Source organism: Clarias gariepinus, chromosome 13, assembly GCF_024256425.1.
Source record: "Clarias gariepinus isolate MV-2021 ecotype Netherlands chromosome 13, CGAR_prim_01v2, whole genome shotgun sequence".
NCBI lineage: Eukaryota > Metazoa > Chordata > Actinopteri > Siluriformes > Clariidae > Clarias > Clarias gariepinus.
In genome coordinates this window covers 25,682,231-25,700,018 of record NC_071112.1, presented here as the reverse complement: position 1 = coordinate 25,700,018, position 17,788 = coordinate 25,682,231, and the positions used below count along the sequence as shown (strand labels likewise).

At 36.5% G+C, this 17,788-nt stretch overlaps 2 protein-coding genes across 4 annotated transcripts; one reads left to right on the top strand and one right to left on the bottom strand.

Moving 5' to 3' along the window:
- The first annotated feature begins 62 nt into the window (after positions 1-62).
- pole2 (polymerase (DNA directed), epsilon 2) lies at positions 63-13,134 on the top strand. Of its 2 annotated transcripts, XM_053510184.1 has the most exons (19): positions 63-156; positions 2,434-2,534; positions 2,622-2,697; positions 2,781-2,858; positions 3,056-3,149; positions 5,418-5,492; positions 6,024-6,107; positions 6,281-6,337; positions 6,760-6,808; positions 6,919-6,991; positions 7,604-7,776; positions 7,896-7,985; positions 8,080-8,134; positions 10,121-10,180; positions 10,307-10,384; positions 10,498-10,606; positions 12,301-12,477; positions 12,631-12,698; positions 12,807-13,134. In XM_053510184.1, the coding sequence occupies exons 1-19, from the start codon at positions 83-85 to the stop codon at positions 12,823-12,825; spliced, it is 1,590 nt and encodes a 529-aa protein (XP_053366159.1). In that variant the 5' UTR covers positions 63-82; the 3' UTR covers positions 12,826-13,134. The 2 variants fall into 2 exon arrangements, with proteins under 2 accessions (XP_053366159.1, XP_053366160.1); XM_053510185.1 differs by lacking the exon at positions 5,418-5,492.
- A 243-nt stretch (positions 13,135-13,377) lies between these two features.
- im:7136021 (uncharacterized) lies at positions 13,378-17,788 on the bottom strand. 2 transcript variants are annotated; one of them, XM_053510187.1, is made up of 4 exons: positions 16,968-17,788; positions 15,285-15,488; positions 13,980-14,196; positions 13,378-13,885 (listed from the first exon to the last, which is right to left on the bottom strand). In XM_053510187.1, exons 1-4 carry the CDS (start codon positions 17,620-17,622, stop codon positions 13,678-13,680), a joined length of 1,284 nt encoding a protein of 427 aa, XP_053366162.1. In that variant the 5' UTR covers positions 17,623-17,788; the 3' UTR covers positions 13,378-13,677. The 2 variants fall into 2 exon arrangements, with proteins under 2 accessions (XP_053366162.1, XP_053366161.1); XM_053510186.1 differs by having other exon boundaries at positions 15,285-15,491; positions 16,968-17,784.

Below are 17,788 nucleotides of genomic sequence, written 5' to 3'. Positions count from 1 at the left end.
TATTTTGAAGCGCATTGTGGTGGGTTTTTATTACAGGAAGTGTAAAAAACCGGAAGCGGAAGGGAAAATTTAGCGCCAACGGATGAAAATGGATTCACGGAGACTAAAAACAAAAATATCAGCTGGCTTCAAGATGCGAGGCTTAATGCTGAGACCGTATGTTTATATTTTATTTAATAACATGTTTGCAAGATGTTAATTGAAATCAAGTTATTCTTTTCGACAAGTTTCTTATGAAACAGTGTGCAGTGCACTGCCTGTGTAAAGAACTGTAACTGGTTAGGTCGACTCTGTCAGTCTAATGCACTGTCTATGCAGTGTGTTGTGTATTACACACATGTAGGTTGAGCTGTATGGTCTGCTTGGGAATGTGTGTGGTGACTGGTGACCATGAAGATGGTCTTGGACTGGGCTGGTGCGGGGTCAGAGTGCAGGGTCAGCCAGGATACTGCACTCCTGCAGCAGAGAGGGTTAATACCCTTCAAAAGTGGCAACACGGCATAAGTCAATGACAATTTAAAAAAAGATTGGTTTCGATACGTCATGTAGAACAAAAGTTATCATTACTTATAATGACTAATTAACAGTATTTTTTTTTTTTACCACTACCAGAATATGGGAATGACACATTAAGAATGTAGAACATCTAGAATGTAGAACATCTAGAATGTGACCCATAAAATATATATATATATATATATATATATATATATATAATTTCTTCTTTTTTTTGATCAGTCACATTTGGGTTAAAATGAACTAAAATTCAGTTCATCATATTGTCTAGGTTGTGCTTAAAAAAAAATGTCACTCAGTCCTAAATATGTGAGCTTTAAGAGCCTTGTTCAAGCTTCTCAATTCTGGGGATTAAACATTCTTCTGATTGCCTTACGCACATCCTTAACTGTTTGAGCCACCACTGCTCATGACAGTTGTACTAAACTTCCAGGCACCTAACTCTGTGTACAACTGCTGATCAATCCCTGGTAAATTAGGATGGGTTCCCTGTTGAGTGTTTTTCCTCACAAGGTTTCTTCCTATTGTCATCTCAGGAATCCTTGCCACTGTCGCCGTCAGAATCGAATCATTCTCATTTATGCATATAATTTTACTAAATTTCATACAAATTTTCTTGTGATTATGTAAAGCTGCTTTAAATAAAATTAAATTTAAGTGCACAAATCATTGCAAAACTCCCGTAGGTTATGTACAAGAAACAGAATTGAGCGATTCTTTCTCAATGACTCTTCTACTCTGAGTCGTTCGTTCTTTTGTCACATGACTCCCATAGACGCCATGCAATGCATTACACAGGAAACAGATTTGAACAGTTCCAACGAATCTTCAAGACCCGTGTCCGTCATTCTTTTTTTACGTGACTCCCATAGACCCTATGCAGTGCAATAGATTCAAAAGAACGAACCACTCAGACTGGAAAATGTTTATTATAATATGTCCTTAGCTGCATTGTAATATTTTCATTACATACATTTACATTACGTTTTATTTAACTTCTTATCAAAAAAAAGGGAAATGAACTAAATGACTCAAAAAAAGATTCGATATACAAGCAAGCTATGATATGAACGATATTCAAAGAACCGAGTCACTAAAAGGATTCAAACTTCCCATCACTAACAGGCATGCAGTCACACATGTTTAATTGCAGAATTTCGATCACATGTCTGGCGTACATTGTCGCATGCAAGCTGCATCATCTGCAAGGGCAGTAAAGGCCCAGGTTGTCTAGAAGCAAGCATAAAAGCAGCGGCGATAAAGCTGGTACTACTAAGAAGCGACAATTAATATTGATGGAGACAAAAGTGAAAATAATTGAGAGAATGGAGCGGGATGAAAATATGGCAGACATTGTTGGTTCTTTTAACTTGAATTGTTCAACCACTGGCATGATTCTAAAGAACACTGTACTCTAATATACTGTGTATAGCTAATTCTGTTATTATCCTATTACCCTTACAATGTTTGTATTACTTACGAACAAATTCAACTTACAAACGAGCTCTCGGAACGGAGCTTGTTTGTATGTAAGGGACGTACTGTATTATGATGTAGGTTGTAATCAACTGATTATAACGAAATTATATATTTGTGGATAAAAATTTTCTGTCATCCAGTTGATATTGTCTGGAAGTTGTGATGTCAAGCTGACTTCTTTTTGGCCATCCAAAATGTTTCACTGCTTATCCAAGTAGCTTCTTTAGACTGAAAGATGCAGTTCTCATCATCCGACTCCCAAACTTCTAGTAGATTAATTATTTGCAATGCAATGGCCACACTGCAATGCCTGACTTGCAGTCTTTATTAAGGGCTCACTGATAATAATCAAGTCTTAATATTGGACTTTATCCAAAATATGTGAAGCAATATGTACACTAGCAAATGAAGTAATATATGATTTGATGTTCTTCACAGTGAAGCCAGCAAATATCTGGTGGAAGTGTTGGAGTCTGTGAGTGAAGTAGAACTGGAGGATGTCATTGAGCGGATCCTGGATGGAATTGAGAAACAGCCCTGTAAGAACCCGCTCAAATAATTAACAGCCAGCAGCTTTACTTATGAATAAGCAAACTAATAATTCTCTTGATCCTTGTTCATTTCAGTGTCTTCTAACATGATTGAGCTCTCTGTAGCTGAGACTGCTGTGCAGGACTGCAGTCAGTCATGTGATGAAACTATGTAAGACTTCAGAAGTTTAATAATGCATTTTTCCCTCTAACACTGAAAACATCAGCCCAATCAGTGATCTTCTCTGTTTCTAGAGACAACGTGTTTAACATCATTGGAGCTTTTGATGTACCTAGATTCATGTACAGTACCGAAAGAAAGAAATTCATCCCGTAAGCAATCTCTTAATCCACTACAGTATTTTCATTCATATTAAATCATCTTTTTATGGTTATAAATATTTTACTACTGTTTATTGAATACTTGAATACATCAGTTGTATTGCTTGTAGAATCTCCCTTTACCAGAGGGTAAGTTAACTGATAAGGTATGCGTACTACTGGCTGTTTTTTTTTTTTTCATCTTACAGAATAAGCATGACCAACCATCCAGTCCCTAGTGTGTGTGGCCAAGCTAGAGACAAGGCTGAGCTCTTTCGAGAACGCTATACCATCCTACAGCAGGTAAGATAACTGATTGATCAAGTATGTGTGACCTGGAAAGACCATTCTTGTCAAGAAATTCTCTCTCTCTCTCTCTCTCTCTCACACACACACACACACACACACACACACACACACACACACACATATACATATAGTGTGCTGTCATGGACTTTAACATGCTCAGTGAGGGTTTGAGATGTAGCTTTTGGGTTTCTCTGAGCGTTACACAATCTGACATGGGGTAAAAGTGCTGGGATGTCCACTTCTGGTAACGGACTTGAATGCTTTTTACTTATGAAATCTTTTTCACGTTTTAATCTTGCATTAGGCATCAGACAAACAACATTATATATAATTTTTTTTTAAAATTTGTTAAATTTAATAAAAAGTTAAATGTGGCACAGTAAAAGATTGTATATGATGTTGTTTGTCTTAGGCCTAATGCTAAGATCCACTATGATCAACTTATTTTTTAAGTTTTTACACAAAAAAAACGGTGAGGGGGAACACACTTTTAGACACATACATATTTGAAATTACTGGAACTGGATTGTAAAAGTGCAATAACTCCTTCTGGATCTGACCAGAACATTAGATGACTATAAGAAGACACAGAGCCAACGTTCAGCAGAAGATATTTTATTTATGGTTTTATTTTATGTGCATCAGGCAGCCTGGATAATGTAATCCTAACATGAGTTGCAAATTAGGGAGTGATACTGCTTAGCTCAAAAGGAAACTATGGAAGTGTAAGGAGTATGGGAACCGTTGTTTATCATTGGACATGCAAAATTACCCATCAGTCATTGCCCATTAGAATGCAGAACAAAATGGAGCTTTGAAAGTGATTTAAATATTTAACGGTGACATAATATTTATATGACACAATACAAATTTGTGATTATTGTAATATTTTAATAAAATTAAAATATATAGTAAATCAATAAATCCAAACTATTACATAAGTTATGGCTAGCAAATTGCAAATTAATCAAGTACTTATGCACATTTTAATAGTATACATTTTGTAATGACATCAGTATTTGTTCTAATAAATAGTCAATATTTAATTTCGGTTGTGTAAAATTTCTACAGTAGCAGCAACAGGTACTGATGGTGCTTATGTTCCTGGGGTAATGAACAGAGTGATGAACACTGGTAACATCGCAGTGTTTTCCGAATAGTGGAATTTAGTTAAGGGAAGTTCCCATAACATTCCCTGCACAGGAAGCAGGGAGTGTGGATCACCCTTTAAATTATTCTGTGAAGTGGAACGCAGCTCATAGCTATGTTTAATATGAAAGTAGAAGCATTTCCATATGCACGCAATGTAATGAGAACTCAGAGGATTGGGGTTAAACAGTTGTTTGGCCATAAGGAAACTACTTGTTAGTGAGACTAATCAGAAAAAAGGTTTACTGGGGAGCATAAAAATTAGACTTTGGAGCAACGGAAAAGGTCTGATGAGTCGATACTGATGAGTATTTCAGAGTGATGGATGTGTTAGTGTGAGAAAAAAAGAAGCATATGAAACGATGCACCCATAATGCATAGTTCCCACTGTACATGCCTCTGGTAGCAGTGTTATGATCTGGGATTATAGTGGAACCTTGGATTACGAGCATAGTTCTTTACAGAAGCGGGCTCGTATTCCAAAACACTCGTAAACCAATTTTTTTTCCCATAAGAAATAATAGAAACTCAAAATATTCGCTCCACAGCCCCAAAAAATTAGTACATAAAAATAATTAACACAGAATATAAAGTAAAAATAAAACAAATTAACTTGCACTTTACCTTTAAAAAAAGGCGCTGTGTGTAAAACTAAAGTAAGCTCCCCTCTCCCCCTTCTCGTCTTACACAGTTACCCTTCCTCCACTCTTTTGACATGCGCGCACACAGCGACAACACTGTTTTATCGGAAAAATAAACAAGAAATCTCTTTAATGACACTCGATTGAGCGACCCACTAACAGAATCACTGCCGTGAAGTAAAAATTAAAACAAATTAACCTGCACTTTACCTTCGAAAAAAAATCACGACAGAGCAGTGTTTTTCTGTAGAGCAGTACATGAAATTAATGCAAGCGGAGGAATAAGGCTAATGGTTCTGGAAGATTAAATAGTTGACTGATATTTTAAAATAGAATAAATAAATAAAAAATCTGTACTGTACAAACCTAGTGGGTACATTTAATTATTTTTTTTTTATCCAAGGTTCCAACTTTTAACTATTAATTCCTTTTTTCAATGTCCAAATTCTCTTTTTTTGTTTCCAATGTCTAGAGGATACACAGACATGAACTCTTTACTGCACCATTGATTGGCGTTGCTGCAGATGAAGCTAGAAATAAGTTCCAGGTAAAGTAACACTGCTCATTGTTTAATCAGACCTCTGCAACCAAAATTATTTAAAAACAAAAATTGACAAATTTAGCTAATTTAGCTTTGCTAAAAAATAAAAACAATACTTATAATCGTGAGTTTGCAAGATCGGCTACTGTGCCAACAACCCTGATGAGAATGCCTGAGATCAACTGAGTTTTCAAGTCTAAAGGTTTTAATGTAATATAAATAATTGGCTAAAATACATAAGTCAACAAATACATCAGACATATATGGTGGCACAGTTGGATTGTGGTTAGCACTGTGGCCTCACAGAGTTTGAATCCCGTCTTTGTGTCTGTGTTCGTGGCATTTGCATGTTCTCCCTGTGGTTGTTGGGTTTTCTCCAGGGATTTCAGTTACCACAGTCCAAAGACATGCAGAGTAGGCTAATTCGTGTTTCTCAAATTCCAATAATGTGTAAGTGAGTTTGATGTTAAAAGATAAATATTTTGTGTATTTTGTGACCTTTTAATCACTACAATATTAATGTGGTTTCCCGTGCAGTTAAAGACTGTGGAGGCTCTTTTAGGAAACACTGCAAAACTGGGTGAAGTTATTGTCCTTGGCATGATCACACAGCTTAAAGAGGTACAGTAGGTGTTCTCTGGTATATGACCTTTTCTTGCAAAACAAAACACTGTATGCATGATTTCAAATTTTGAGATCTAAAATACGTAATAGATTACAGAACATTTGTATTGTATACATCATGAGAAATGTCTGTTTTAGAGCCAGTGCATTATTTCTGTTTTCTCTCTCAGGGAAAGTTTTTTCTTGAAGACCTGACTGGCTCTGTGCAGTTGAACCTTTCCAAGGCAATATCCTTTTATTGCTCCTCAAAGTAAAAGTCATATAAAGTCATAATGAATTAATTTTATATTATTCAAATTGCATTGTTGCTCAACCAAGCAGCTTTATCGGTTTAAAAGAATTTACTCAGTATAAGTTTTAATTTGTGATGCTCTTGAATATTAACCATTCAACTACAACACTAATCTTATCTAAGTGAACATTGAATAACATTATCTATTGTATACCAGTAAACTGGAGACAGGATCATCTATCCCTGTGGGGGCCAGAGGCCAGCCTGTCTTTGCATTTCAGACCTAGATACATCCTTGCAAAGGTGCTAACCATGCTTGACCAGCACTCGTGTTTAAATGGCATTGGACATGCTCTCTCTCTCTCTCAACTGTTTTATAACTTTTTTTAATGTCTGTGCCTTAACTCGGTTTCTCACCAGTTCCACAGTGGGCTGTACACCGAATCTGGCTTTGTGTTGGCTGAAGGTGACTATTATGTCAACACATAACTGTCAATATGTTGTTTGCTGTGCTCCAAAAGTTAGTTTTGGACACTTTTTCATGTCATGTCTTTTTTTTTTATTTTTTTTTATCAGGTTGGTATGAAGACTCAATTTTTCATGTCAGTGCCTTTGGTTTTCCACCAATTGAACCCTCCTCTACTACCAGGTGAAGAAATAACCATCCACATATTGTCATGTACAGGCAAACATGATCTAAAATGACTAGTTTGAATAACCAGAATGGTGTCATCAATGATATGTCATCAATTAAAATATGTATTTTCATAATGAACAGATACATGTATTAGTGCTAATATGATTGACATGATTGACTAATGGTATAATATGACTTTATAACTTTCTATGACATTATAACTTTCATACAATTATTCAATTATTTCATTCTGTTTTTGTAAATATTTAAAAATTAGATAAAGCACAAGAAAAGACCCCAAAAAAATTATAAAGCACAAGCAAGTTAGCACATTAAATAAGCACAAGCAAGTTATTATATATATATATATAAATTCTGATTAAGTTCCTTATTTGCAGCTTTTAGTTTTTTAAACCATTTAGTAACCCTAGAAGATAAAGTTTTTGTTAAAATGGTAAAGGCTATTCAGCATTATTGGAAAAAAAGCCAGATGATTCTCATTTATAATCCACATTTAAGCCGATTAATTGTTTGTAAGTCCATTCAAATGTTTTTCTTTTTTAAATGAATTCAGATATTTGTTTAAAAAAACACACACTTTTAACATTAGCTCTTCTATTTCAGGTCATATTATGGTAATGTGAATTTCTTTGGTGGTCCATCCACAACCTCAGTAAAAGCATCTGCCAAGCTTAAGCAGCTTGAAGAAGAGAATGAAGATGCCATGTTTGTTATCATTTCTGACTTGTGGCTGGACAGTGTTGAGGTGCTGGATAAGCTCCAGACCATGTTTTCAGGTTTGATGCATTTTCCTTACATTTCTACTTGATACAGTAAATGAAGAATATATAGACATTTATTAAAGTTGTTGCTTTCATTAAGTATTAATCTAAAAAAAAAATTGTGCTTGTTACAGGTTATTCAGCAATGCCTCCCACATGCTTCATCTTCTGTGGGAACTTCTCCTCTGCTCCATATGGCACAAATCAGATCAAGTCACTTAAAGGTTTTTATTATTATAATTTTTTACAATATTTATTTGTTTGTTTGCTTGTTTATTGATTGGTGTCATAACGGATGTCATTGATATCTTGTTTCAGACTCTTTGAAAGCTCTTGCTGATTTAATTTGTGAACATCCCAACATCCACAACAGGTAAGAAGCTCTTTGGTCACTGTTTAGCTAGCTGCTGTCCACAGTACCTTCTGAGATATTGGTCTGTTTTAGCTGTTTGTTACCAGTCAAACAGCTAAAACTACCAGTCAAAGGTTTGGGTACAACCTCTAATTCCACGGTCTTTCCTAATTATTTATTTCTACACTGTAAAACAAAGCTGAAGGCCTCCAAAATATGCAATAATCTCCTTTGAACAGTTGACACATACCTTGACATATACATTAAAATGTGTCTGAGGTAAGTTTTGGGCTTGCTTTCCTATAATGGTCTTCATGAGAGCCAGTTTCATCATGAGATTTGATGTTTTTTGCAAATACCTTTGACAATACTGTTCTTGCAAGAATTGGTCCAGAACAGCTGACCTCTGTCTCTTAAGATAACAAGTGACTGTTGCTGTTACATATTGTAAATACCAAATTCCAAATATGTAATTTTATAGTTTTAAAATGTCAGTTATTGTTCAAGAATGTAAAAAATTGAATTAGAAGGTGTGTCTGAATATTTGACGGGTACTGTAGTTCTCATATGATGTCACACATCCGGTCAGTTCCCATGCCAGCACCATCTTTGTTGGAAATCTGAGAAAAGCTTTATGAGCTTTGCCCATTATCACATTTCATTTTTGTGAACTTGGTAATATCATGGAAGCATTTGCACCTCATAACTTTGCTCATAAATGCTTTGCCAAATTAGATTTGCAGACTGAGATTTACATGTCCACATGTAATCATGTTCACGGGTGGTGAAATCACTTAGGATTTACTGCGTTGTAATCTGTAATTTCAGTGTAATTGTCTTTAGCCATTAACACATTGTGATTTCAATTAACTTAAAATGTAATAGAGCCATATAAGTATATTGTTTGTTATTCTGTGACATCTGATTGACAAATGGATCACGCTATTCATCCAAGAGGAAATGTATCTATTACAGAGGCTTAGCCAGTTAGAAGTCTACAATAATAATTACACTTAAGGTCTACATATGTGAAATAAACAGTATGTAGCTGAGTTGAACAGTAGAGATTTTCGGGTGCAGAATTAAGAAGTCCACAGAACTTGGATCTTTCTCTTTAAGTTTGGAAGAAGAGCATAAGTGGAAGTATGTTGCTAACAGATGAAATGCAGCACATGGATAACATGTCTGACTACAGATCAGAAGATCGCAGGTTATACTCCTGACTGACTTTTACTTAAAAAAAATAAACACTCACTTTAAAAATGTGTGTTAAATATATGTATGTTTTAATACAATTTATGCATGGATCCTCAAGACGTTGGCATTAAATTCCAGTGCAAAAGTATAAATAAATTTATATTGTGCAAAATTTGTTCACTTTCCAAAAGCTGCTATTACTTTTCTTTTGTAAAGTCTTTAAATAAAATATCATATTTAATATAATGTAGCACTTGACACAGCAGGCTACCTATTAAATTATATTTTGATATTCAGAATTGATTGATATCTAATTTTGTTTACATCCTTTATCTTTTGCTTTAGTAAAACAAATTTGGACTAAAGGAAAGTAACTGGTGTTGAGTGCGTTTTTTAATATATTTTTTTCACTCACTATAACGTCTTAAATTTAGTTTTGACTCTCATTAAAAGTCATAAAAATGTCTTTTATTCTGATTCCTTATGGCCACACCATTCTTAAGGTTTAGTCTCAATCCTGTGAGTTTTTGTTGGAAAAACAAAACTGTGTGTGGAAATGTTCTTACTTTCACTATAAAACATAGCTGAGATTTATACAACTGATTTTTGCCCCATATTTCTTACATGAAGTTGATGGTTCAGCACAATGTGTCCAGGTGTTTAATGTGTTGGTGTTCTAAACACAATTCCACTAATTTCAAGCATCCTTAGTAATTCTCTTTGCTTGACGCAGGCTAATAATTTGTGATTTGTTTGGATACATTGTGTAGGTAATAATTTGTTGTACTGAAATGTTTTGTGCCACTACAGCAGTCGCTTTGTATTTATTCCTGGCCCTGAGGACCCTGGACCCCGAAGCATCTTGCCCAGGCAAGCTTTTTTACTTGTAACATGCTGTTATTGGAAAATCCTTTAAAAAAATAGCTAGCATTATCAAGTGTTGCCCAGAGAGGATGAATAGGCTGCCTCAAATGTGTGCTGCATTTTCATTTCCAGGCCTCCCTTAGCTGAACATATTACTGAGGAATTTAGACAACGAATCCCTTTCTCTGTCTTCACCACAAACCCATGCAGGTATAACCTGTAGCATTTGCAAATTAAATCTACTTCAATTATTTTTATTTTGGAAAGGAGTGTCAATCTTGATCTCTAGTATTTTTTAGAGTTGGGTTCTTTTTCTGTGCCAGGATACAGTACTGTAGTCAGGAGATGGTGGTGATCCGAGAAGACTTGGTCAACAAGATGTGTAGGAACTGCTTGACGATCCCCAGTACCAGCCTCGACATCCCAAACCATGTGAGTCTGTCCTGCTGTGTATGTCAAAATTCATATCAACAAAAGCCTTTTTTTCACCTACAGTGGAACCTTGGCATACACATTTAATTTGGTCCATAGGTGAATTCTTATGGCGGACATCTGTATTGCGATACAAACTTTCCCATAGGAAATAATATACTGTAAATATACAGTCGTGGCCAAAAGTTATGAGAATGACACAAATATTAGTTTTCACATAGTTTGCTGCTAAACTGCTTTTAGATCTTTGTTTCAGTTGTTTCTGTGCTGTACTGAAATATAATTACAAGCACTTCATACGTTTCAAAGGCTTTTATTGACAATTACATGACATGTATGCAAAGAGTCAGTATTTGCAGTGTTGCCCCTCCTTTTTAGGACTTTTACAATTCGACTGGGCATGCTCTCAATCAACTTCTGGGCCAAATCCTGACTGATAGCAACCCATTCTTTATAATCACTTCTTGGAGTTTGTCAGAATTAGTGGATTTGTGTTTGTCCACCCGCCTCTTAAGGATTGATCACAAGTTCTCAATGGGATTAAGATCTGGGGAGTTTCCAGGCCATGGACCCAAAATTTCAACGTTTTGGTCCCCGAGCCACTTAGTTATCACTTTTGCCTTATGGTGCTCCATCGTGATGGAAAATGCATTGTTCTTCACCAAACTGTTGTTGGATTGTTGGAAGAAGTTGCTGTTGGAGGGTGTTTTGGTACCCTGAGTATTCATCGAAGAATATGACTTTGCCCCAGTCCTCAGCAGTCTTTCTGCAGAAGATTGATCTGTCCCAGATGTTTTTTTTTGGAGAGAAGTGGCTTCTTGACACCAGGCCATCTTCCAAAAGTCTTTGCCTCACTGTGCGTGCAGATGCGCTCACACCTGCCTGCTGCCATTCCTGAGCAAGCTCTGCACTGGTGGCACTCCGATCCCCCAGCTGAATCCTATTTAGGAGACGATCCTGGCGCTTTCTGGACTTTCTTGGACACCCTGAAGTCTTCTAAACAAGAATTGAACCTCTTTCCTTGAAGTTCTTGATGATCCTACATATTGTTGTTTTTAGGTGCGATCTTAGTAGCCGCAATATCCTTGCCCGTGAAGCCATTTTTATGCAACGCAATGATGGCTGCACGCGTTTCTTTGCAGGTCACCATGGTTAACAATGGAAGAACAATGATTTCAAGCATCACCCTCCTTTTAACATGTCAAGTCTGCCCAATCATTCTAACCCAATCAGCCTGACGTAATGATCTCCAGCCTTGTGCTCGTCATCATTATCACCTGAGTTAACAAGACGATTACTGAAATGATCTCAGCAGGTCCTTTAATGACAGCAATGAAATGCAGTGGAAAGGTTTTTTTGGGATTAAGTTAATTTTCATGGCAAAGAAGGACTATGCAATTTATCTGATCATTCTTCGTAACATTCTTAAGTATACGCAAATTGCTATTATAAAAACTTAAGCAGCAACATTTCCAATTTCCAATATTTTTGTAATTCTCAAAACTTTTGGCCACGATTATCCATGTAGATAATCTGTTCTAGACACCCTGTGTTTATATTATGTAAAATTATATATAATTATTAATCATTGATCTAAATGTATAAAATGTTACTTTTTAAAAATAATAACTCCAGTACATTTGCTTATTTATTCATAGGACTTTCTAACCTCTTATTGCCCTGTTTTTCTGCAGTTTGTGAAGACTATTTTGTCTCAAGGCCATTTGACCCCACTTCCCCTATACGTCAGTCCAGTGTACTGGGCATATGACTATGCCTTACGTGTCTACCCTGTTCCTGACATTATTGTCTTTGCTGATAAATATGACCCCTTTAGTATCTCCAGCTCAGATTGCCTCTGCCTCAACCCGGTATTTACCTCCTATCTAATAAATTAAAATCAATAAGCTGTTTTTCCTGAATTAACATATTGCATCACTGAAACATTCAGAATAATTTTAAATTATAAATAATTAATAATAAAAATAGTTGATGTGACAAAAAACTATTGTCTACTTATGCAGGGTTCTTTTCCAAAAAGTGGATTTTCTTTTAAAGTGTACTATCCATCCAGCAGAACAGTGGAGGACAGGTATCCAAATTAATTATCCTTTTTAAAAATTATTATTATTAAAATTATTACATTTGTTGAACACGGTGGTTTAATGGTTTTCTTCATGTCTCTTTTTTTTCTATGCAGCAAATTGCAAGGACTTTGAACGCATGTGGTGGCTGATAGTTGGAAAAGACTTTTTTTTTTAATAGAATGTAAAATGTAATGTCTTGTTATAGTCTGGTTGCTTCAAGTGTGACTACAGTACTAATATGTAAATAAACAATTTTTTTTAAATATAAAAGTCAGTTTTCTTTTACTTGAACGCTTGGTGTATATTGCATGGACTGGTTAGAAGCACAGAATACCTCACTCACTCACTGTCTATACCACTTTATTCTGTATTCAGGGTCGCGGCGACCTGGAGCCTATCCCAGGAGCCTTAGGGCACGAGGAAGGGTACACCCTGGACAGGGTGCCAATCTATCGCAGGAATAGGTGTGCACTGTTAAGTGTGTGGTTTGGTGTATATGACTGTTATGTTGTAATTGTTCATTCGATAAGAACAATATAATGTTTACTTTAATGACTATAAAACCACTACAAAATACTTGTAAAACACTGGGATAGCTCGTTTAGTTGTAATAGTGATTCTTTTTAAAAATCTGTGATTTACTCTTGTAAAATGAATACAAATGCACACATCACTTTTTAGATATTGTAAACAAATGTATAAGTTTCCTTCCACCTCACAATTATGTGCCACTTTGTGTTGGTATATCTTGTGTTGGTTGTAACATGACAAAATGTGGAAAAATTGAAGGGGTAAGAACAGTTTTGTAAGGCACTGTCTATAATGGTAAAAAAAAAAAAAAATCATTTAAACAAATTTGTAAACCTGTATCCTCTTATCATTACTTCTGGCAGATGATTACAAGGTCTTAATCACACTGAGATAATAAATACTGCAACGTCATACTCCTTGTGACACTTTTTGACATGCTGTACAGACTGAATATCAATCATTTACACAAAGACACACATTTGGGTCTTTTTGTCCTACTGAATGTATAACATTAAGTCTGTAGTTGGTCTGGAGGCGCAGTTCTTCAGTCAAATCCATAAGAGCTGCATTTTGTATTGTGGTAGGATACAGAACCACTAAATGCTTCAGATGGGACAACTGTGCAAGTCCCAAAAACTCTTCAACGGTTACGGTGTTATGTCTGAAAAAGCAAATGTATTTTTAAAAAATTGTCATTTAACTCAAAACAAAACTATATAAGCCATTGTAGCAAAAGCTGAACATAAAGATCTGACCTTACTACCAGGCTCTCCAGTTTGGGGAAAAGATGAGGAACAGCAGCAATGAAGCTTTGCCTTTTATAAGAATTTAGGTCCAAGTGCAGGTGCAGGAGATCGGGTACACGTTGTGCTAAATCCCTCAAAGCTTTGCTGTCTGCTATCACTCTTTTAAGGGACAAATGATGCACTGTTGCAGGCACCAGGTTAGCATAGAGACCAAGCCTATATCCCACTGAAACAATTAAATGCAATAATTAAAAAGGTCACTTAAAAAGATATGATACACCTTTGATATTAAATATTTTTTTTTTTTACAATTGTCTGATTGTGAGACTTTGTTTTAATTCCTAAGACTAGTTCTCATTGGAGCACAGGGTGAAAGGTAGAGATCCTTTTGTAACATTATTCCGTGTCCCAGGTATTCCATACTGAGAAGAAAGCAACTTAAAAACCACCTTGAAAAAAACATGTCATGGATGCACTTCCAGCAAGAAAACACATCTGATAACACTGTCACTTTAAAAATCATTTTGCCTCCTTAATAGTTGCTTCTTGGTCATTTTCCAATTGCATCAGAACCATCTGTGTTGTTAATTTACAGCTACAAAGTGAACGAGCTTCTAACACAAGGCTGAATTTTAAATTGCTCTCCAACCTCTAAAAACTACATGATGTGTGTGGCTTGTACACCCCTATCACATTAGCTTACAATTTAATGCTATTCAGGATTAAACCCTGGAACCCGGGAGTTAACAGAGATAATATTGGAATAATAGTGGAATAAGTGGCAATATAAAGAGAAACCTACAAGGTTTACAGGACTGACCTCCATGGTTAATTCCTCACCTGTTGGCTAAACAATACCAGTAAGAATTTAAAACAACTTTCACCCTGTTAATTAGAATACCTGTTTGTTGTCGGTTCTTCCAGTTGCGGGAAATTAAAAAAGTAAAAGGTTAACTAGCCATATGCCGAGAGAGCATGCTAATCCACATTTACAGAAACCCAGATTTACAGTAGGATCAAACCAGGGACACTAATGTTTTAAAAGGCATCTTACTATTGTCTTTTGCAGTTAAATCAAATTGAATAAACCAAATAAGTTAGTTACAAATTAATGAAGATTTTGGTTAATTGTAAAGAAGATAAAATGATCTGCATTTTTACTTTTCTGACTGTACAAGACAATAAGGATTTCTCCTTAAATATAATTGTCTAAAAGCACAGTATTAGGCAGCAGACTTTTCTTTGTTCTAAATGCTTCTGGAACTGTTCCTGAACTACTGAAGTGAGGACACAATAAGTGGACGTCATACTCACATGAAATGTTTAACACTGAGAGGAGGGGCACTGTTGTCAGCCATTTTTTAAGGTGGAACAAAAAAGGATCCAGATGCCAGCCTCTATATTGCACTGTCAGTAACCTGAGAGAAGGAAGACCCTGCAGGGCTACGGGAGAAAGAATCGGGTCGATGTAGTTCAGCAATTCCAAACTGGTCAATGCTGGGATTCTGCACTGTAGTTCTTCTGAAATTAGGGCAATATGAGTAAAACAAATTACTATCTACCATGAGACCTGGTCTAAAAGATCCCACATACCGGCAACTGTTTAAAAATACTTACATTTTAAGTAAACTTGACTTATTATTTACTTACTACAGAATAATTCTTCTTTTTTCAGATAAAAATCTTTCAGAATTATTGTTTTTTAAAAGAAAATGCAAAAATTATTTTATAAGACATACCTTAGTAATGATAATTTTCATACAACAAAAACTTTTCAAAGTGCAAACAATAAGATGAGCCCTCACTTGACATCGTAAAGACATGACTTTTTAGTTAAACTGGAAATGCCTTCATTTATATCTGTGTCTAAACACCCAAATGTAATTTATAATATATAATAATTATATATGACATTCAGAAAAGTGTAGCTTGGCAAAATATCCATGAAATTAGCAAATTTATGAGTTACTGACTAATAATGGGAAGTTCGGATCATTTTACCGACTCGGATCTTTGTGTCTCGTTTAGGAAGATGAATGAATCTTTTAAAGTCATCTTGTTTATTTCGTTCATTTGAACAAAATGTGATTTAAATGTTATGTGTTACTTACACAACTACTTATGCAAAGTTTGATCACACAACATATAATGTAATAAAAGAAAATATGAATTTTCCTTATTTGACGATAATAACTCGAATGACTAGAGAGATAAACTAATCAGTTCTCTTTCTGGGTCAGAATGCATAGGTTACACTTATGGGGCTGTCACGTGATGAAATTCGAACCGTGAAGACTCAAAGGTGAACTAATCAATGCTCTTCCCGCATTGGTTAAATGTGTGGCTGTCACGTGATGAACAAATGACTCGGGAAACCCGAAGACTTGACACAAATGAACTGATACAGAACCTTTAATATTCCACATGGGCGACTGAATCATTCATTCCCGAAGACGCAGTGGGAGTAGGCACAACATTGATCATCTGTATTTAGCAATACAGAAAGATGGTCAGTGGACTAAGGACCTCACCAAATATTTTGATTTCTGCTTCGTGAGGACTTTGTAAGGTGCATTACGGTTGTTTCTGTGTCTTCCCATACTCTTGTGGAAATTATCGCATTGATTATCTCTGTTAAGTGATGTTCGTAGCCTTACCCACCAACTAAATTAGTAATTAAAAAAGCACTAGATTCTGTGACGTAATCCGGCACACCATTGCTCATAACTTCACTTCTACATAACATTTTGATTTCATTTATGCCACTGGTTTAACTTCAGGCAAATTCCCAAGAACTGCACAAGTTTCTTTCGATTCTGTTCAGTTTTGTGTTGTGACAAAATATGCCTGGACAGACATACAGACAGACAGAACATTTTTGAGACTGGTTTCCGGTCCTTCAATGTATGAAACGTAAAGATATCAAGAGCGAGTTCTGCCCCCTACTGGTGTTAGTTATTTATGCGGGTGGTATATTTTTGAGCACTTTATCCTCACCAGGCATGTGGTTTGCTTGTGGCCGGAAGAGGGCGTCTTCGGAGGCAGGACCCTGACCTGATCCCATTTTCAGAGAGAGTTTCTGCAGTCGTGGCAGGGACTTTAACAGATGGTGAAAGGCCGCAGTAGGTATGGGTTTCCCGCACGCATGGTAGTGAAGAGAGGTGAGATAACTGAGCTGAGAGAGCGCGTTAATCATGTTTAACGCTGGAGAACACTGCACTTCACACAGGCTGAGATGTGTCAGGTCCCGCAGTGCTGACAGGGGTGTTAGACTCGGACACTCACCCCGCTGTATGCTCAGACTCCTCAGGTTTTTGAACTCTGTAAGCGCGTTCAGAGCCCTGACGCAGCACACGCGCGCGGTGACGGAGTGAAGCCACGGGAGCCGCACCGCGAGCTGTCTCCACTCCGCCTCGCTCGCCCTGAGCACCACCACCGCTCCGATCTTCCTGCTGCTCAGAGTTCTCCAGGAATGAGACGTGAACGAGCGGATCTTTTCAATATACAGCGTGGAGCTCTTCCAGAAAACTGGCCGATCGATCAATCTCATGAAAAGGCTACAGCTGGAGCGAACGCTTAATCTGTCCCGGGTGGGAAGGAACTGAAACACGTGGAGCCAGACTTCTTCTGGCAGTCTAAACTCCTCCATCATCTGTTCCCACCTCTAGTACAGTAACACACATACGCACTTTTCCTTTGCTTAACTGTTGACTTCATTTGCTGTGTCGAAGTTGGTTCCCCCATCAGGATGCATTTTTTTTAGCCCCACCCCCGTGAAAACGGCACAGGGAACGCGCATTTAGGAGAAGGCTCGCCCG

Coding starts and splice junctions, on each gene's coding strand:
- pole2 (XM_053510184.1), top strand. CDS start 83: ATGAAAATGGATTCACGGAGACTAAAAACAAAAATATCAGCTGGCTTC. Junction 3,150..5,417: donor GCTATACCATCCTACAGCAG/GTAAGATAACTG, acceptor TCCAATGTCTAG/AGGATACACAGACATGAACT. Junction 10,607..12,300: donor GCCTCGACATCCCAAACCAT/GTGAGTCTGTCC, acceptor GTTTTTCTGCAG/TTTGTGAAGACTATTTTGTC.
- im:7136021 (XM_053510186.1), bottom strand. CDS start 17,622: ATGATGGAGGAGTTTAGACTGCCAGAAGAAGTCTGGCTCCACGTGTTT. Junction 15,492..16,967: donor ACAAGCAAACCACATGCCTG/GTGAGGATAAAG, acceptor CCCTAATTTCAG/AAGAACTACAGTGCAGAATC. Junction 13,886..13,979: donor CTGGAGAGCCTGGTAGTAAG/GTCAGATCTTTA, acceptor TTGCTTTTTCAG/ACATAACACCGTAACCGTTG.